General features: G+C 41.7%; 1 protein-coding gene across 1 annotated transcript in view; it reads right to left on the reverse strand.

Annotated features, from left to right (window-relative positions):
* The window catches only part of LOC108423399 (AT-rich interactive domain-containing protein 1B-like), a 275,160-nt gene that overhangs the window by 24,020 nt on the left and 229,362 nt on the right, over positions 1–21,778 (reverse strand). Inside the window, exons 8-9 of the mRNA XM_037542128.1 lie at positions 15,585–15,906; positions 11–123 (exon numbers count right to left, since the gene is read on the reverse strand). Coding sequence (XP_037398025.1) covers positions 11–123; positions 15,585–15,906 — 435 coding nt within the window. The remainder of the gene's footprint in view (positions 1–10; positions 124–15,584; positions 15,907–21,778) is intronic.

Raw genomic sequence — 21,778 nt, forward strand, 5'->3', positions numbered from 1 at the left:
GTAGTGTTACCTGAGGGAGAGGAGTTGGAGGTGGAGCCGTGTGGAGACATCATCCCTGTGGCATTACTCACTGACTGACTGTATGAGGAGCTTGGACCCATCATACTAGAATAGCCACCCTGCCTGAGAGAGAGAGAAAGAAAGAAAGTCAAAGGTACACTCTTAAAAATAAAGTTACCTAAAACGATTTTGTGGAAAAATGCGGAAAATTGAGGAACAAGTTTTGGTTCGGTGAAGATTCTTTCAGTAAGTGGTTCTTTATAGGGCTTCTGCTGTAAATGAGATGCAAGGGTGGAGAACACAGTTGTAGGTCATAGATCCTAAAGTTCTCTGCTAATAAAATTACTTTCCTTTCCCAGAACCATTCAGTCAAGCTAACCTATGAACCATTTATAAACCATATATAAAATGATAACAAACAGTAAAATTATATCACATATTTTATCGTTTTACTATGTGAAAATAAGTTTATGCCCTCACACACATCTTCTAAGCTGCTTATCCTTCTGGGTCGCAGGGGGAGCTGGTGCCTAACCCAGTGGTCATTTGTCCCCAGTAGACAATGTTGAAACATGTAACTGAACAAGTATATAAATATATAAATAAACCAAGAATTTAGTATTTTACTAATTAGCATTAATTATATGATAACATCTCACCAGATGAATTACTATTATTGTTTTATATCAAAGATTCACTAATTAAACTAAACAGATCCTAACACTGTCGTCTCTTTTATTACTTTGGTCGTGAGTTCAGCCTCTGATATGAAGGCTGCTGTGATGTGGAACAGAGTGGCAGGTCTGTGGTATTAAAGGACGTTGTGTATTTGTAGATGAGAGTGCTGAGCCTCTGCTTTTGAGCGACTCAGTCTTGCTTTGGCTCCGGATCGATGATGAATGCGTGTCTCAGAGTCACGAGACAAATCCTAGACAAAACAATGCCTATTTTCCATTATCAGTGATTGGGCCTGCCTGCAGCACAATGAGAAAAATCACCCGCAGCCAAGTGAACGTGGAGTTTCACTCCAGATTAAATGGCTTTCCACCGGTGTGCGTGTCTGGAGGAGAGTAATAGAAGGCATGCCCCCTCTCCCTCCCTCCAAAGTCATAATTTAACTAATTAAGGTGTGCTTCTGGAAAGGATCATGTTATTTGTTGCCATGGCGATGGCGGGAATCAATCCCGCGCTTTCTCCACGCTCCAAATGGTTTTGGGGACATCAGACAGCTTATCAGCAACCTGCTGCACGCAGACACACACACACACACACACACACACACACACACACACACACACACACTGAGAAAACGCACTGCCTACAATACTGTAATCAAAGGTTAACTGGCTTGAGGGGTGAAAGAGAGACATATCGGGGTGGAGGAAACATGGAGAACAGAAGGAAATATAAAGAAAAAGGGAGAGACAAAAAAGAGATAAAGAGAAAAGAGAGGGAAAAAGGAAAAAAAAATACCAGTGGAAAGAGAAAAGAAATAGGAAAGTGTGAGAAAGAAAAAAGAGGAGAGATAAAGTGTGTGAGAGAGAGAATGAGGGAGAGAGACAGAAGGAGAGAACTGTGCCTCAAAAACTGTGATTACAAATCATTTCTGATGAACTGGGAGAAAAATAAAGAGAAAGAAAAGACAGAGAGAGAGAAATAAAGAGAGACAGAAACAAAGAGAAATAGAAATAAAGAGAGAGAAAAGACAGAAAGAGAAATAAAGAGAGAGAAATAGAGAAAAGACAGAGTGAGAGAGAGAAGAGAGAAATAGAGAGAAAACAGAGAAATAGAGAGAAAAGACAGAAAGAGAGAAATAGAAATAAAGAGAAAAGAGAGACTGAAATAAAGAGGGAGAGAAATAAAGAGAAAAAACAAAGAGAGAAATAGTGAGAAAAGACAGAAATAAAGAGAGAGAGGGAAAGAGAGAGGGAGAGAGTGAGATAGAGAGAGAGAGACAGAGATGGAGAGAGAGATGGGGAGACAGATGGAGAGAGTGAGAGAGAGAGACAGGGAGAAAGAGAGATGGAGAGAGAGAGAGAGAGAGAGGGAGAGAGAGTTGGAGAGAGGGAAAGAGAGAGAGGGAGAGAGAGATGGAGAGAGTGAGAAAGAGAGAGACAGAGATGGAGAGAGAGATGGAGAGAGTGAGAGAGAGATGGAGAAAGTGAGAGAGATGGAGAGATAGAGAGAGGGAGAGAGATGGAGAGAGTGAGAGAGAGAGTGATGGAGAGAGTGAGAGATGGAGAGAGTGAGAGATGGAGAGAGAGATGGAGAGAGTGAGAGATGGAGAAAGTGAGAGAGATGGAGAGAGAGAGGGAGAGAGTGAGAGAGAGACAGGGAAAGAGAGATGAAGAGAGTGAGAGAGAGAGACAGAGTGAGAGAGAGACAGAGGGAGAGAGAGAGAGAGAGAGAGAGTGAGAGAGAGAGAGAGTGAGAGAGAGAGAGAGAGAGAGAGAGAGAGAGAGAGGGAGAGAGAGGGAGAGAGAGAGACAGAGACAGAGAGAGAGAGGGGGGGAGAGAGGGAGAGAGAGAGAGAGAGAGAGAGGGAGAGAGAAGGGGAGAGAGGGAGAGAGAGGGAGAGAGAGAGAGAGAGACAGAGAGAGGGGGGGAGAGAGACAGAGGGAGAGAGAGACAGAGAGAGAGAGAGAGAGAGAGAGACAGAGGGAGAGAGAGAGACAGAGAGAGAGAGAGACAGAGGGAGAGAGAGATAGAGACAGAGAGAGAGAGAGAGACACAGAGGGAGAGAGAGAGACAGAGGGAGAGAGAGACAGAGACAGAGAGAGACACAGAGGGAGAGAGAGAGAGACAGAGGGAGAGAGAGACAGAGGGAGATCGAGAGAGACAGAGACAGACACAGAGGGAGAGGGAGAGAGAGACAGAGGGAGAGAGGGAGAGAGAGAGAGGGAGAGAGAGACAGAGGGAGAGAGAGAGGGAGAGAGAGACAGAGGGAGAGAGAGAGAGAGAGAGAGAGAGACAGAGGGAGAGAGAGAGAGAGAGAGAGACAGAGGGAGAGAGAGAGAGAGAGAGAGAGAGAGAGAGACAGAGGGAGAGACAGAGAGATCTATGCCTGAAGAACTGTGATTGCGAATCATTTCTGAGAGACAAACTGAGAGACAAATATCTAAATCAAAATTGGATCTGAGGGTATCAACCTGTGTCAGACGCATGATGAAAGATGAAACGCCGCGCGAGCTCTGTGTACTTGGTTGATCTGAAATAAATCTGAATTATTCAGAAAGTGAAATAATGAGAAAAATGGAAAAACGTACAAGCTGGATTAATGTCAGTCACAGGGGCCGTACTTCAGCGCTGCCAAGAGACAACGCCACGGGTGAAATTGACACACAATGACTAACGAGTGGGATCCATGTGCTAAAGCTCGCTGTAATCGCATCTCACAGATGTAATTAGTCATTGGCAGAGTTACATGACACACACTGTATGTAATCTCCTCACAGGATTGATTTCAGTGTGAGCGAGATGGCAAACGAGGCACTTTCATCCATTCGGATCAAGCCTCCTTCCTCAATCACTCACTTCAACAAAGTGCACCAAAATACTTCACGTCGCCTTTTTATTCCTTTACATCATAAAGTGCCGCTTCTCATGTGCATAATGCAATAAACACAAAACACAAAAACAAGTGCGCTTCGCAGTGCGGCATGCACGACCACTATTACTAATTCATGACATCAAAAAAAGCCATTAAAACACTTGATGGAGAGAAAGTGTGCCGTTTAATCATACTTAATATATGCATGGGGCACCATCAAAAACAGTGCAGCGCGTTGGTTTTGGCTCGCAGGCAGCACAGTGTTGAAAACGGCGTTAAAAACAGCCCTGCTGCAGTGGAGGAGGCAGAGTGGGGTGGCTCCCCAGTGGAACAGCAGGGAAGGTAGTGGGAGCTGGGGGACAGCAGAGACAGACCTGCTCTCTCTCTCTCTCTCTCTCTCGCACTCTCTCTCCCCATTTGCTGCTTTTTTTGTCCTCAGGCCAAGAACAGGGAGAGGAAATACTGCTAAACACAGCAGCACTTCTCCCTGAAACACACAGCTTAGGTACACTTCACTGCAGAACACAAATGCTGTATAAAATAGTCCACAAATCACTATTTCCTACATTACGGAACCCAGAGCTATACTGTTATACACTATAACACGAGGTCAGAAAAAAAGGGTGCGGTACACTTTTGTTTATCAGGGTACATACAGTGTAAATGTATCCTGTAAATGTAAAGGTACAACACAGTCCTTAAAGAACACTATTACAGAGAACACAGAATAGTCTCAATCACTATTCCCTACACTGGAGCACTATATAGAACACTATTATAGAAAACACAGATATTCCTCTAATCACTATTCCCTAAACTGGAGCACTATATAGAACACTATTATAGAGAACACAAATATTCCCCTAACCACTATTCCCTACACTGGAGCACTATATAGAACACTATTATAGAGAACACAGATAGTCCCCTAATCACTATTCCCTACACTGGAGCACTATATAGAACACTATTATAGAAAACACAGATAGTCCCCTAATCACTATTCCCTACACTGGAGCACTATATAGAACACTATTATAGAGAACACAGATAGTCCCCTAATCACTATTCCCTACACTGGAGCACTATATAGAACACTATTATAGAAAACACAGATAGTCCCCTAATCACTATTCCCTAAACTGGAGCACTATATAGAACACTATTATAGAGAACACAGATAGTCCCCTAATCACTATTCCCTACACTGGAGCATTATATAGAACACTATTATAGAGAACACAGATAGTCCCCTAATCACTATTCCCTACACTGGAGCACTATATAGAACACTATTATAGAGAACACAGATAGTCCCCTAATCACTATTCCCTACACTGGAGCACTATATAGAACACTATTATAGAGAACACAGATAGTCCCCTAATCACTATTCCCTACACTGGAGCATTATATAGAACACTATTATAGAGAACACAGATAGTCCCTAATCACTATTCCCTACACTGGAGCACTATATAGAACACTATTATAGAGAACACAAATATTCCCCTAATCACTATTCCCTAAACTGGAGCACTATAAAGAACACTATTATACAGAACACAAATATTCCCCTAATCACTATTCCCTACACTGGAGCACTATATAGAACACTATTATAGACAACACAGATAGTCCCCTAATCTCTATTCCCTACACTGGAGCACTATATACAACACTATTATAGAGAACACAAATATTCCCCTAATCACTATTCCCTACACAGGAGCACTATATAGAACACTATTATAGAAAACACAGATATTCCCCTAATCACTATTCCCTACACTGGAGCACTATATAGAACACTATTATACAGAACACAAATATTCCCCTAATCACTATTCCCTACACAGGAGCACTATATAGAACACTATTATAGAGAACACAGATAGTCCCCTAATCACTATTCCCTACACTGGAGCACTATATAGAACACTATTATACAGAACACAAATATTCCCCTAATCACTATTCCCTACACTGGAGCACTATATAGAACACTATTATAGAGAACACAGATAGTCCCCTAATCACTATTCCCTACACTGGAGCACTATATAGAACACTATTATAGAGAACACAAATATTCCCCTAATCACTATTCCCTACACTGGAGCACTATATAGAACACTATTATAGAGAACACAGATAGTCCCCTAATCACTATTCCCTAAACTGGAGCACTATAAAGAACACTATTATACAGAACACAAATATTCCCCTAATCACTATTCCCTACACTGGAGCACTATATACAACACTATTATAGAGAACACAGATAGTCCCCTAATCACTATTCCCTACACTGGAGCATTATATACAACACTATTATAGAGAACACACATATTCCCCTAATCACTATTCCCTACACTGGAGCACTATATAGAACACTATTATAGAGAACACAAATATTCCCCTAATCACTATTCCCTACACTGGAGCACTATATAGAACACTATTATAGAAAACACACATATTCCCCTAATCACTATTCCCTACACAGGAGCACTATATAGAACACTATTATAGAGAACACAGATAGTCCCCTAATCACTATTCCCTACACAGGAGCACTATATAGAACACTATTATAGAGAACACAAATATTCCCCTAATCACTATTCCCTACACTGGAGCACTATATAGAACACTATTATAGAGAACACAGATAGTCCCCTAATCACTATTCCCTAAGCTGGAGCACTATAAAGAACACTATTATAGAGAACACAGATATTCCCCTAATCACTATTCCCTACACTGGAGCACTATATAGAACACCATCATAGAGAACACAAATGATCCCTTAAGCATTATTCCCTACATTATAGCACTAAGGAACACTATTAAAGGGCAGTAATGGTAGCAGTAAAGTCACACTAAATGCTGAAGCTTTTTTTTAGCTTGAAAATGAGTAGTTTGGATAATGTACATCAAACAGGATCAGCCTGGAGTGAAACATCATTAAGAATAGTGGTTGTAGGGCTCATATTAGTTACGTGATCAGGAGATCACTGTTCTTTTGTGCTGAGGCTGTGGCTCATGGAATGGTCAGTATGTCAGTGTATCAGGGACCAAATTGGTGGAATATGAACAACTCCTGGCCCTTCTTCATTCCAGTTTGACTAAACTCTTTGAAAGTTCTCTTTTTGTGCCAGCATGGAACGTGATTTGTGTAAGTAGGATGTAAACTAAAGGCGGTGAGTGTCCACACTGTAAAGGCAGTGTCCACCACAAATGCAAACTTCGAAAATACAGTATATAGACATAACATGAAACAACAATACAAAACGCTGTCCCAAAACGATCTCATTGGTCTGTTCTACACACAAAGTGCTTGATTATAAAGTTTTATTTTTAGCAGTTGCAGTTAGACAATCCAGAAAGTAGGGGATGCTGCACCCTCAGCATCCCCACTTCCCACATGCCTGTGATGTAGAGAACGCCTAGTTACACCAGAGTGATACAGAAAAATCCCCACCTAAAGTATTAGTTTTACAAAGACCAATGTCCAGTGAGCTGCTGTAAAGGTGTAAAATAACAATGTAATGACGGGTTTATTAAGGCTATCTGCAGAAGACTGATGCTGTTCTGGCTTATGAACTTAAAAGCAACCTGGTCTGAACCTCTGAACAGGTGCATTTAAAGAGCCACCATAAGGAATCTTTATTATAGCTGGAAAACTTGATCAGACAGAGCGTGGTACAGATCAGCCGCAGCTGAGGAGAGAAGGCAGAGAGACGGGTGGGTAAAACCAGGCAGCTCAGCGCAGGCTGTGGGAGGCTATGAATTATATATGGATCCAATCTGCTCTCAAGGCAACGGCAGGCACGGCGAGAGCCTGACTCAACCAAAACAAAATCCAAAATAAAACGCAAAATGAAAGGACAGCTTTTAACATATTAAATCCTTGAGAAAGCCTCACATCAAACAGGAGAAAAAGCCATTTATTCTTGCCATTTATTAAAGCCAACTCTTCCTGCCAAGGCTACAAGCCACATCGCTGGGGGCCGCATCGGATTCTTGACATCCAAGCAGCTCTTATTTATTTAGCAAATTTACTTACTAAGGAGGTCAGAAATGAATTATTTGGCAAGGATTTGCCCCCAAGCCATTTTTTCTCTTTTCGTTTTTCCATTTCCTTTGATTTGGTGCACCCCCCTTTGCTTTTTTTTTTTTATTTTTTTAAAGGATTGCTTTCTCCAATTTTCTCCCAGAGCTTGTTTTCGTCACTCCAGGAGAATTATGAGTTGCTCATAGCTCCTGAACTCATTTAGAAATGGCAGTTTTCCCCCTCCAGTGCTTCCTCCTACTACAGATGAGGACACCCTCTGACTGTAAATGCAGCTTTGGGAAGCAGCCACTGCAACATAAAGTAATGCTTCCAAAAAGGTCTGCCATGGAGACTGAGAGACAATAAGCTGCACTCAATCACTTTTGGCTTTATGGGTTGGGCAATGCAGTAGTTTTGTCAGTGCGCTGAATTTGTAGTGTCTGTCTAAGCAAGGCAAACATGATAAAAGACACTTTTTGAAACGACGACTTACAGAGCCTCAAGGCATCAGTGTAAATTTTAAGTTGTAAGGTGATCTAGTTGGAACTATATTACTACAGCAGCTGTCTGAACTTTAGCACTTGAAAAGTAATCATCCCAAACTTAGTGGATTTACAGTTCTGTGCAAAAGTCAGAGACCACATTTCACTGAATAAACTTCCAGTGAAGATGGGCATTAAGCACAAGTTACTCATCTTATAACATCTGGAAATAAGCAGAAAAAATATATTTATCAACTAAATATAATATAAATGCATGTAGTGTGTTCACATTTTGCCTTTATTACAGCTTCCATTCTTTACAGTAAACTTGCTTTCAGTGTTTCAAAGTCAGCAGGGATATTTTTCCACACCTCCAAGTTCAGTTGGTTGCATTTTTGCTACTCATGTGTGAAATTGGGGCTGGGCGATTAAACGATAACAATAATTATCGAATATTCTTCTTCTTTCTGCTGCTCCCTTTAGGGGTCGCCCCAGCGGATCATCTGCCTCCATCTTGCCCTCTCCACTGCCTCCTCTACTTTTACACCAACCATCTCCATGTCCACCTTCACTACATCCATAAACCTTCTCTGAGGTCTACCTCTTCTCCTTCTACCCGGCAGCTCCATCTCCAACGTTCTTTGCCCAATATATCCACTATTCCTCCTCAACACATGTCCAAACCATCTCAACCTGGCCTCTCTGGCTTTATCTCCAAACTGCTCCACCTTCACTGTCCCTCTGATCTGCTCATTTCTAATCTTGTCCATCCACTCCCAACGAAAATCTCAGCATCTTCATCTCCACCACCTCCTGCTCAGCCTCCTGTCTTTTAGACAGAGCCACAGTCTCCAAACCAAACATCATAGCAGGACGCACTGCTGTCTTGTAAACCTTCCCTTTCACTCTTGCTGCTATCCTTCTGTCACACATCAGCCCTGAGATCCATCTCCACCCACTCGATCCTGCCTGCACCCTCTTCGAATATTATTAACGATAATTAATAGTGATATAACTTTTCCTTGATAGAGCGATAAGAAAGGCTCAATAAATGTTTGATATAATACACCATTCTCACACTTCCATGTTCAGCGAAAACCCTGGAGGTGCAAGGAAAGCAACACTACTCAATTGATGATACTGTAGATCAAACAAGACATAAAAGCACCGCTTTCAGTTTAAACGTACCTGAAAGGTGGACTCTGTTTGTCTGGTGTTACATATATTTCGGTTCAGCCCTCAAACTACTACAATAGTATAGAGAAATCCAGCTGTCTGCTAGCTGGTGTGTGAATACTGTGATATGCTGTCACATGGATGTAGCAGTGTGTGATCCATCAGTGACGTACTGAGCCAGCTAATATTTGCTGCTCGTACTAATGTTGATGCTGTTGAGAAACTAAACAGTTCAGCACTGTGGTTGACCACTTGTTTAGCATTTGTAACGGGACAGCCGAGCGCTCGTCACCAGACAGCTACAAATAATTTTTCTTTCTTAAATTATGACTATTACAAAACCACCCAGGAGCACAAATCAGCCGTCAAACTTCAAAGAAATAATGATTTCACATTTATCACGATATGTATCGATATCGACCGATATGAATTTCTTTTATCGTGATAACATTTTTGGCCATATCGCCCAGCTCTATGTGTAATAAATAAATAAATAATTCATAAATGAACAAAAATCAGTTTTTGACATAATATGAAAATGCCTGTTGCCCTTTACATTGTGTGTACATTTCATGAAGAATGGATCAAAAGAAATGACCTAAAGTGGCTTGGAAAAAAGTCTGGTTCCATTGACTTACATTAAAAGTAAAGTATGTTTTTTCCATTTTCCAAGTTACCATTTTGGAGACAAGGTTTTCTTCCAACAACAGTCACATTCACACGCACACACTACTAAAACAGATGGTTCTTTAACCAACCTTTTTAAAGACTGTCTATATATACACTGCTCAAAAAAATAAAGGGAACACTTAAATAACACCTCCTAGATCTGAATGAATGAAATATTCTCATTGAATACTTTGTTCTGTACAAAGTTGAATGTGCTGACAACAAAATCACATAAAAATCATCAATGGAAATCAAATTTATTAACCAAGGGAGGCCTGGATTTGGAGTCACACACAAAATTAAAGTGGAAAAACACACGACAGGCTGATCCAACTTTGATGTAATGTCCTTAAAACAAGTCAGAATGAGGCTCAGTGTTGTGTGTGTCCTCCACGTGCCTGTATGACCTCCCTACAACACCTGGGCATGCTCCTGATGAGGTGGCGGATGGTCTCCTGAGGGATCTCCTTCCAGACCTGGACTAAAGCATCCGGCAACTCCTGGACAGTCTGTGGTGCAACGTGGCGTTGGTGGATGGAGCGAGACATGATGTCCCAGATGTGCTCAATCAGATTCAGCTCTGGGGAACGGGCGGGCCAGTCCATAGCTTCAATGCCTTCATCTTGCAGGAACTGCTGACACACTCCAGCCACATGAGGTCTAGCATTGTCCTGCATTAGGAGGAACCCAGGGCCAACCGCACCAGCATATGGTCTCACAAGGGGTCTGAGGATCTCATCTCGGTACCTAATGGCAGTCAGGCTACCTCTGGCGAGCACATGGAGGGCTGTGCGGCCCTCCAAAGAAATGCCACCCCACGCCATTACTGACCCACTGCCAAACCGGTCATGCTGAAGGATGTTGCAGGCAGCAGATCGCTCTCCATGGCATCTCCAGACTCTGTCACGTCTGTCACATGTGCTCAGTGTGAACCTGCTTTCATCTGTGAAGAGCACAGGGCGCCAGTGGCGAATTTGCCAATCCTGGTGTTCTCTGGCAAATGCCAAGCGTCCTGCATGGTGTTGGGCTGTGAGCACAACCCCCATCTGTGGACGTCGGGCCCTCATACCATCCTCATGGAGTCGGTTTCTAACCGTTTGTGCAGACACATGCACATTTGTGGCTTGTGATTGTCAATCAGTGTTGCTTCCTAAGTGGACAGTTTGATTTCACAGAAGTTTGATTTACTTGGAGTTATATTGTGTTGTTTAAGTGTTCCCTTTTTTTTTTTGAGCAGTGTATATGTGTGTGTGTGTGTGTGTGTGTTAGAGTTAGGGTTTCTCATTTTTTCTCATTGTTTTAAATGTATTATAATATTATTTATCTTATGTCAAGACTTTTTGCATCATTTTACCTGGTCTTGTCGTCGTTTTGAATCATTTCTTGAAAAAAGTACATTTATCAACATAATAAGACAATTTCTTCCAATAAAATGCCACAAAAATTACCAAATGTTTCTTAGAATCTCATAATATTCTTACAACAAACTCGTATAACAAAACGATGTACTGATTAGATGTAAGCTTTCACTTGCCAAAATATCTTTTTTTTTCAGTAAGTAGCTCATGAACTGGGAAATGATGCAGATGAATGACACATATGGCCAAATATTACTTTAGATCTTCAACAATCTTGTATAAGGTGACAAAAACAAAAAAAATCCTCACAAGTGTGTTTGTCCCACAGCGGACAGCGGCAGGCTTGCTATAAAGCTGAAGACCTGTCAACACTAAGTCTAAAAACCAGCAGAATTATCAAGAGGAACGAAAAGCAAACACATACACAAAGTCACACTTCCCCCACTTCCGTTAGACTCCTTTAATTACATTTTACATTCAAAGACAGCCTCTCATATATGCTTATCCTGAGAAGTTAAATAACATTAGATAAGGAAAACAATGCTGCTGGAGAGTGGTGGTGGCAGCGAGGCCATGATTTCGGGGAGAGTGCTGTGCAGCAGACTTACTCTAGTGCTTCTGCACTGAATCAGCACAACTGTATTACCATATCATATGAATATTCAATGAGAAGAGCACAGGCCAAAGCCACTTTCAAGCTTTATCCCGTCATAAACAAGTGCTTAAGGACATGGCGAAAAACACAGCATAGTCTGACTCTCTCTAGAAGGCAATGTTGCAGTACTTGAGTGTGATCTCGCTTTCGGATTGATAGGAAACAGGCCACTGTTCAACTCATTCAGTATGAAAACAATGGATATGTTTTAGTTTGAACATTTTGTTTGGAATTACTTTGACAAAGCAGAAAACAAACTAACCTTTTAACATTGGCCAAAAAGTTATAATTGCTTGGACACAGCCAATTACTTCCAGCCCAATGCCACAGACAATGGTGATTGGTCGAGTGAGTTTATGTCACCTATAAAATTTGTCAAAACTTGAATAGAAGCCTCCCTCGTGAGGTGTCACAGGCAAGTCCACCAGGGAGGAGACCCCGGGGAAGACCCAGGACACGCTGGCGTGACTATATCGCCCAGCTGGCCTGGGAGCGCCTCGGAATCCCCCCGGAGAGCTAGTGGAAGTGGCTGGGGACAGGGAGGTCTGGGCCTCATTGCTTAGGATGCTGCCACCGCGACCCGAACCCCGGAGAAGCGGAAGATGATGGATGGATGGATGGATGGATGGATGGATGGATGGATGGATGGATGGATGGATGAATGGATGGATGAATAGAAGGGAAAAAACAGGATGTTGCATTTTTACCATCTAAAATCACAGTCGGTGCGTAAAATATCATCAGTTATTCATGCGTTTGAATGAATTTATTAACACCAGAATAAATTAGTGTGTAAAGGCCTTAAGACTGGTTGATAATTTTATTTATTGCTACTGATCACATATAATAAATGTAAAGTTAACTTTTAACAAACTTCAGTTGTTTCATTTTATATTATTTTATTACATTTTATATTTATATTTCATTATATATTATATATATTTTTTGCAATATTCTGAAAAGAAAAAAAAAAACATAAATAATGGGCCAGACTTGGGATTGCCTGTTAAAAGTCTTGGGTTGTGTTGGAAATGTATATATTTCTGTACTTCAGGGCAGCACTATGAGCATTGCCCATTTTTTTCTTAGTGTCTGAATTACAAAATGTAAATCTTGATTGATTTTAATGTCAGATTTCCAACAATTCACATAATTTTAGCGAACTCCCTGCCTACTTGATGGCTATGGTGAAACCTTGAACTGTACCATGAGCCGTACAGCAGAGTCTCTTGCTGTCTTCAAACACAGACTGAAGACTCATCTCTTTACACAGCACTTAAAGGAGCACTGAGTTAGGTATTGATTGTAATGTATTGTACTGCACTTATGTACTGTATTTTACAGTATTGCACTGTTCTGTGTTCAACTCTGTTCATTTTCTCTCAGTATCAACAGTGACTTTTTGTTTCTAGCAGTATCTGATCTCAGGACCGTCTTTCTCTCTAACCTATTGGTAACTAGCAAAGATACTTAGATACAAAGATAGACAAGGCACTTCTTGTAAGTCGCTCTGGATAAGAGCGTCTGCTAAATGCTGTAAATGTACATGTAACACCACAGATCACTGCATCAGCTGAAGGTATACCAAAATCTCTTGTTACTAAGAAATGGACAGAGGAACGTTAGCTAGCCCTGATGGTGCCTTTCATTGAAGAATGTAAAAGAATGCTTGCTTTATGGTTTATCATTTGTTGTAAATGGACCAAAAATTATATATGTAGCCTAGTCAAAAATATTCATACTTGTGGGTTTCTTTAGTCGCTCACTCAGGCACCTTGCCATTTTTTCTTTTTTTTCCTCATAACACTCAAAAAACCTCCATTTGGAGGGCCACGTGGCTCAATCACTTCAACCTACCCCTCTATCCCAACTAAAATCAGGACACCCTACCCCTACATGTGATCATGCAAAATGGAGGGCTAAGGGCTCAGTGGTAGGGAGAAAGGGTGAAATAGGATTGAGCCTCTAAGCACACTTTGGGTTGGACATTTTTGCTGGCCCTGGCAACCCTGTGCAGCTATAACAGGGATGTAGCACAACACTAATGCGGCATGAGGGATCCATTTCAGTCACAGTCTTGGACTTCACTCAGACTTAGACAAGACTCGGACTTGTGGCCTTGACCGCAACACTACTACAATGGACATGGTGGCTATAAGCATTAATTCACTATAGAGTATTGATCACTGACGAGCTCCAGGTATTCATATATTTGCCATGATATACAGTATCCTTTGACAATTCATGATGAAGAAAGAACACTCCATCGTTAGAGGTCATATAAAAGGATGAGTAAGTTAAGTGCGGTATGGCTGGTGCTTGAGGCATACGCTGCATTCTCTCCATGCTTGGCGTCTAGATGTCTAAAGAGAGACAAAGAAGTGAAGAGACTGACAGGCTGTCTGATTGGGCGCAGCAGTAGGCATCATGTCATGCCACTTCTTATTGACAGTGAAGCCTTCTCTTAATGGTTTTCTTAGCATTTACACACTGCCTGCAACACAGGCTCATATCCCCCATTAATCACCAAAGTGTCAACGCAAACTTCTCCTCCAAATGCCAAATGGCTTATGATGTATCGACCAGAGCCCTCCACAAAGGCGCTTGTTAACAATGCTTGGACAGCACTTAATTTGTCATTATTACCATGCTAGAGAGATGAGGAGACTCCTTTCACTCATTTAAAAAGGCATTATCATAACAGCGCTATGCATGTTCACAACACTGACCACAATGACTTTACATAGTTGAGTTATGAATGGCTTCACTCTGAAAAGAACGAATAGGTAAAGTAGTTCTACTGACTACTTTGGGTTTTAGGCTTAAGTGTCACTGCCCTGCTGTGGCTCCACAGCAGAATTACGATTTTCCGGTGAAAATAAAATAATCTTCCGTTGCAGTAAAATAAAGCTCTGCTGGTCATTCTTTTAATATTAAATGCTCTTAAAAGCTGGATTTAATGTATATCTGTTAATTCACCCTTTAAACCTGAAGGCTGTCACGCATAGCAACACGGACAACAATCGTGCATATTTAGTAGCTAAAGAAAAAGTAAAGAGAAAGATTTAAGACAAACATCAATGATTTGGAGACGAACGGACTTATTTGCGTTCATAATCACTCCAGCGGGTTTGCTGAGATGTTTAATCTGCAATGAGAAACTGTCAAATAGTTTAAAAAGCTGTGACTAGTTTGCCAGCTTCTTGTTCTAATTTCCCCGTTTTCCACCATGCCCACCACTCTAAAATGTTCTCCCCCATTCACACTGTTCTAGAATGTTCTCCTTATTTCACACTCTTCTGGAATGAACTCTCCTTATTAAACTGGTTCTTGGTTTGTCCGTTCTTATTCTGGAACAGAGTCTGACTGTCAACATTAGGATATCAGAGTTTGCTGGTGAATGTTGTGTCAGTGTGTCATGGCCTTCAGGCAGGCTAATCTTAGCGTCAAGTGTATTTAAAAAAAACTGAAACAGATTGAAAAATACGTCCATTTCATGTCATTGTCCTGTGTAACGCTGTCAATTTATATTAAAATCTTAAACTAACGCTGGATGCTTAAGGCACGTTCCGCTGGCAATCATGTGGTGTGGCCACAACAACTACTTAACACAGTGACACACACTGTAACTCACCTCCCCTGTGCAGAGGCTGTTATCTGCATCGCAGCCGTCGCACCATCTTGGGCTTTACGATTAACGTTTCCTACAGGAGGCCCCATCCCTGGCCCAGCGGACTGAGGCATGCTGGGAGAGGTGGGTGCCATGCTGTTCCCGCTGCCCGGGTAGAGTCGATTGCCGGCTCCTGGGCTGCGACCCATGGACATGGGCTGCCCTGGACCCTGTCCATGCATGGGGCTGCTGGAGTTCATTCCCAAACTGTTGTTCATACCAGGTCCTGGACCAGTGCAGTTAGCATTAGCCATCACTCCATAGGCAGGCAGTCTTGTGTAGTTCCCTGAGGAAAGCAGGCAGAGGAAAGAAAAATAAGGATTAGCTCCGTTTCTGCTTAGATTTTTTTTTTAATCACACAAAATGCTACAGTCAGTAAGAAACAGCAATTTCCTAATTAACTATGGTTGCCCTCAAATGCACAAAGGTTCTGAAAACACACTGTTAAAAAAACATCACACGTCAATTTAGCCAAATTACCGAATCAAAGTAATATTCCCTGTACTACACTTGCTTTAAACGAGATAGGAATCATTCAAGAGAGTTATGCTTCCAAGGCTGTATATACGACCAGCACTTGGCAAACAGGCTCACAGTATACAGTAGTTTGCTGTGTTCCTTCATGCTGCAATGGGTTTTTAGCTCTAATGTCCCTGTGATTGCCATCAGGGGCCTGATGGCATTAAGCATTGAGGAGGATCTGCTGAATCAACAGAAGTACAATTGCATCGCTTGAGCTAAAGTTCCTGAAACACTGTGAAGTCTCTTTAATTGCCAGTAAACAATTTCGCCATTGTCCAGAGAGCTCCGGGAGATGTGACAGTCCTCCTAAGGCACACTTAAACTGGCAAATTTTGGCTAGTTGGCTAATTTTGGCTAAATTTTTTTAGCTGCAAAAAATACTCTTCAGTGCTGCAGAGTCAAACATATGTACTAGGACTACGGAAAGGGCTGGACAAAATAACAGCAGCGAAACGTAAACTATATTACAAGACCAATTAGTTAGCTATAAATGATGATCTGATGATCAACACTTTCATATGTTCCCATATGCCAAGATGACCTATCTGCCACTGTACAAATTCAGAAGTGGCTACATGAACACAGGATGAAGTTAAAAGCCTTCGAAACATCTGGAGTGCAGAATGCAAACAAGAATTCCACTTCTTAGAAGGGACCGTCACTACAGGCAGTTTTAGTAGAACAGTATTCCAAGAACACAGTAAGGCAAAGCATAGCATCATTCTACATTAGATCATATACAGTACTGTGCAAAAAAGCCGTAAGTACAAGTTGTTGTTTTTTTTTTAATCATGAAAAAATACACAGGTGTTTCTGTCCTTCCTTCCAACATCACGGAATGTGTTTAGGACTGTAAAGTCGGCCTGTAAAGCCTGGAATAATATTTTAAGAATTTGAGGTGTTGGGTCAGATTTCACAGAAGTTCTTCAGACACCTTCACTTAATTAATGTTACACACAGCCAAATGCAAAAATCAACGTTCCACTGAAGATGGACAATGGTAGATAATTCACTCACATCCCCAGAAGACACATCCATATCAACAAGTTTTGACTGAGCTCTCTCTGAATGCTCTTTCAACACATTTACAGTAATCACATTCATCCACTTGGGGAAGGAGTCCTTAAAACAACCAACTACATATTTCCACCAGAGAGGTCTCCAAATCCCCAAAAAATACAGAGTGGAGCTTTTAAGGGGGGGGGGGGGGGGCAATCTCTGAACTAAATATTTCTCCTGTTGTGATTTTTAAGATTATTTAACTTATTTGCAAAGCTGTTTTACTTGTTTTAAGTGATTTTATTAAGTAAAATTCTCTCATCATATTGGCAGATTAATTGTGCTTGTTTTAAGAAAAGTGCAAAAGTATCTGCCAGTATAGTGAGATCATTTTACTTGATAAAATTACCTAAAACAAGTAAAACGAATGTTTAGAGATAAGCTAGATAATCTGATAATAAGTGCACAACCCTCTATCTGAATATCAGATAGATAGGCTAGGTTTAAATCATTTCACTTGACAAGATACTATTTTTGCAGTTCATGGTGTGAGTCTGTGAGGATATGTTTGTTACAGGACTGGATTGGATTCTTTTTTTCTTCACTCTGATATCCAATCAAGCGCTTTCTGTTAATATTGGCCTGACACTGATACTCATTGATACAGATATGCCATCTCATACTTTTAAACATGAACTGGTTTGGAGTTTTTTGTAGAAAGTGGATTTTTGTTTGAATTCTGTTAACACAGTACCATCACACTGCAGGTTACAGTGTCCTTTGATTCCTTTGGTCTTACTAATGAACACTGAGCCAAGTTGACACCCCGACACCTCTATAATCAGCGGCCATGGAAAAGAGCCAGGACCACTAGACCTGTCGACCCACCATGCATGAAGTAAGGTGAAAAAAATCCCTTAAAGAAGTGTGTGTGTGTGTGTGTGTGTTGGGGGGGGGGTATAAGTGATTATTCTGAGGGGAGGGGTGTATTTATTTTGATTTCATTATGGGTGCTTTAGTTAGGGCTCACGGTCTAATCCCCAGAGAATGTCTGGAAAAAGGGATGAAGTCCCTATAAGACCTAAAGGCTTTCCCTGCTCTGAATGACAAAAAATCCCTGAATCACAGTGCACACTGAGAAAACTCGACACAAACCATAGAATGAATGTCAATATCAACAAAGCATTTCAATGAAAAGGGAAGGAATTCAGCTCTTGTGATGTAGGAAATCCATCTGAGATTTGTAAGCCATCTGAATACTCCTGAAATTACACACAGAGAGCTAAAATCACAGAACAAAAACACCAAAATAGCTGTTTATGGACAAGGGGTGATTTTTTAAAAAAAGTTTTCTGAACAATAGAGCTGGATTTGAAGCTGAAATGTACTCAGGTTTTCATGCTGTGCAGTCAGGCCGTGACTCTGAAGAGAAGTGAGGCTGATCTGGCATGCTGCTTCACATTTCTGTCAAAGCAATGGTATTCTTTGCAGTGAGGGCTCAAGTGCTGGACCTTGGAGAGCCCTGCACAGCTGCGGAGCTGCCTTCACTCTCGCTTGGCTAGCTTGGCCATCACTGTGCGTGTTTTGGCTGCACTTTTGCCCTGATTTAGGATCAGTCCATGTGTCTCCCGTAGAGCTGCGCTCAGACCTCACACAGCTATTCAACTCTCCCACTATTCATTTTTCATCTACACAGTTCTGACCCCTTCAATAAACAAGCCAGTGTGTACCTAGTGATTTCTTGACGAGAGCGATTTGTTTTCTCAAACTTTGACTAGAACTTGATCTGTACATTAGGGGTGGCTGATATGGGAGAAATATCATATCATGATACCTAGGCCCAATCCCATTTCTTCTTTTTAACCCTACCCCTTGTTTTCGAGTGCCACCCTAACCTCTTGGAACTGAGTTACAAGGCGTAGTGGTTGAAATCTTCCCCTATGAAATGGGACCCTCAAAAAAAACAACAACAACGATCATTAACAGGCTACTAGCAGTGCTTGGTAGACGACCCAGCCCATCTTCAGTGACAGCAGAAACCTCGCTGCTGCGCTTTAGTTACATTTAGGGCATCATATGCTATCAAGGGGGGATGTGACAGGTTTTACTATCACCCACTACTAATTCATTGGTGATACGAAGCTGAAGTTCAGCTATTTGCCAGCTGCTTGCTCAAATTTGTATTTATTTGTATGGACTCTAGGGTGGTCAGTCCATTGTTCTGAGAACACCAGCATCTTCTTTGTTTGGATTTTGCAACTTTTCCTTTTTGTCTGTGCTTTACTCAGTAATGGTTTAACGTCCTTTCAGACTCAGTGCTGAGTCACAGTGGGAGGATGGGGAGAAACACCTGTGGATGTGTTCAGATCTGAAGCAGCTTGATTTTCTCCTCTCTCTCAAAGATGAAAGCTTTAAGGGCTGTTTACACCTTATATCTAATCTCAGAAATGTCTCCTAAAATTAGTAACTTGTATTTAATGGCTTTACATGAAAATTATATAAATGAGGATGGCCTCTGACTTTTGTGCAGACAAAATCTGCAATTGTTTTATTTAATGTGCAACTACTTCTTTTCAGTTTATTGAAGATTCTCTTGCATCAGAGCAGAAATTTCACTCAGGACTGTATGTAGACTTGCGTTTGAGGAAAATAAACTGTTGGTCCTTCTCTGAAGAAATGATTTGAGTTTAAGGCCCAGCAGTCGGCGTCCATGTGATATTTTCCCACTTTTCTCTCTTCCTCCCTGAAAATGGCTAATTTTCGGAACTGCTGGTGCTTGGCTAACAGGGCCTCTTCAGAGGTGATAAGGGCCGCCTCTCAATCTCAAGCTCTGTCCTTTACAGCCACTGAGGAGCTCATCTTTAACCCAGAGTGTTGCCACAAATAACTGAATAGATCTGGGGATTCATTCTACCGACGGTTCTATTTCTTCACAAGGCGGTCAAACCCATGGTATTGGCTATTCTAGTGTTTTCTCAAGCAAAAAATGAACCACAGTCTTTTTTATATCAGTCTCAGCCCTTCAGATATCCTCCACCATCTCCTCCCAGGCGCTCGCCACTGGGAGGTGTGGTATTCATAGCAGGCCGAAGGGAGAGAGAAACTGCAATGCGTTACCAATTACATGGAAATTCGAGGCATGGTCACACATTCCGAGGACGCTGTTCCTGAGCTGTATTTAATCCCCACTCTCCCCCAGGAGAAGAGGACTGTGACCGACCAGATTAGAGACACTGCCTCCTCAGCACTCTTCACCCAAGCCCCATTCACTCGTTCCAGTCAACAGCACTAAAACTTCAACACGTAAATTACCTCCGGAATTCATTTAAACGCGGGTAAATGCTTAGACTCAGGTCTCCAAATCAACCACAATTCCTAATTTGCTTTCACTAGTGAAGCTGAACTGACTGAAGTTTTAATTCCAGATGGAAGAATCTTGTGTTGTAACTCTAATAAAGTGGCATAGAAGTTCTAACGATGTCATAAATAATAAAAGAGGTGTATATATAAATATTACATTTATACATCAAGGGATTTCTATTAACCTACATATCTACAACGTTTGCTAATAAATTATACCACTGCAAACAAGGCTGCACAGTTAGAAAGCTGTATTTGTGCTGCTTCTTATAGTCCTGCTGCTCTTGACCCATCAAACATCAAAGAACACGACCTCTATGGCAGATGCTTTGAGAAAAGTCATACTGTTTCTGCTTTTTTTTGACAGTTAAGACATCTCATCCCTTTTTCCTCTAACTCATGAGTTTTCTTTCCCTCTCTCTGACTTGCTGCCTCTGCCAGTCTCCCTTGCTTGTGGCCTGGGGCCTGAGATTCTCTCCCAGCCACCTCAGCAGCTCACTCAGCAGGGAGTCTCTGGTGAAACGCGAGGTGCCTCAGGGCTCCCTACTCGGCCCCCTCCCAATCCAAAACCTTCAGCCCCTCAAGGCAGGCAAGGATTGAGTTCTCCGCTTCCAAATTGCAACATGGGCAGGGCGAACCATTCTGGCGCAAAACTGTTGTTCCTCTTGTGGTTATTAGCAGAGTTAAAGTATATCCTTGAGAGGAAACCAAAGGCTGTTTTAAGGAAAAGCAAGAATGTTTACTGTAGCATGTGAGAAATCCAAAGGTATTTAAACACTGATTTCTGTTTATTTTATTTTCAAACACTTAAACTGTATATTTAATTTGGCTTTCCACTGAGAACAAATTTCATTGATGCTTATATTGTGATGATGCTATAATTTTGGCTGGAAACATTCAGTGTGTATGTGTGCGCAAAGGCACATGTTCACGCGCTCATGGCTCTGAGCTCCTGCCTCCAGGCACTGACCCAAGCAGCCCACAGCAGAGCAATCAGAGACTTGGAGCCCATTTCCATGTTGGTTTAATGGGTTAGTAATTCTCTGGCAGGAGGCGAGACAGAAAGCAGATGGACACTTTATCAAGAACAATGAGCAGCAGCTGGCTGGCCCACTCACCCTGGCCTAACCCGGCAAGGCTTTCGGTACAACCCCAGCCTGGAGTAAGCCCCATGTCATGACTCTGGGGATGGCCAAACTCCAATGTACATGGTACTAAATGGGAGGGAGACAGGCCTGTAAACTCCTGCCCCGTTACCACATGCTCTGTTTTTAGGA

The sequence above is a fragment of the Pygocentrus nattereri genome, chromosome 10 (assembly GCF_015220715.1).
Source record: "Pygocentrus nattereri isolate fPygNat1 chromosome 10, fPygNat1.pri, whole genome shotgun sequence".
NCBI lineage: Eukaryota > Metazoa > Chordata > Actinopteri > Characiformes > Serrasalmidae > Pygocentrus > Pygocentrus nattereri.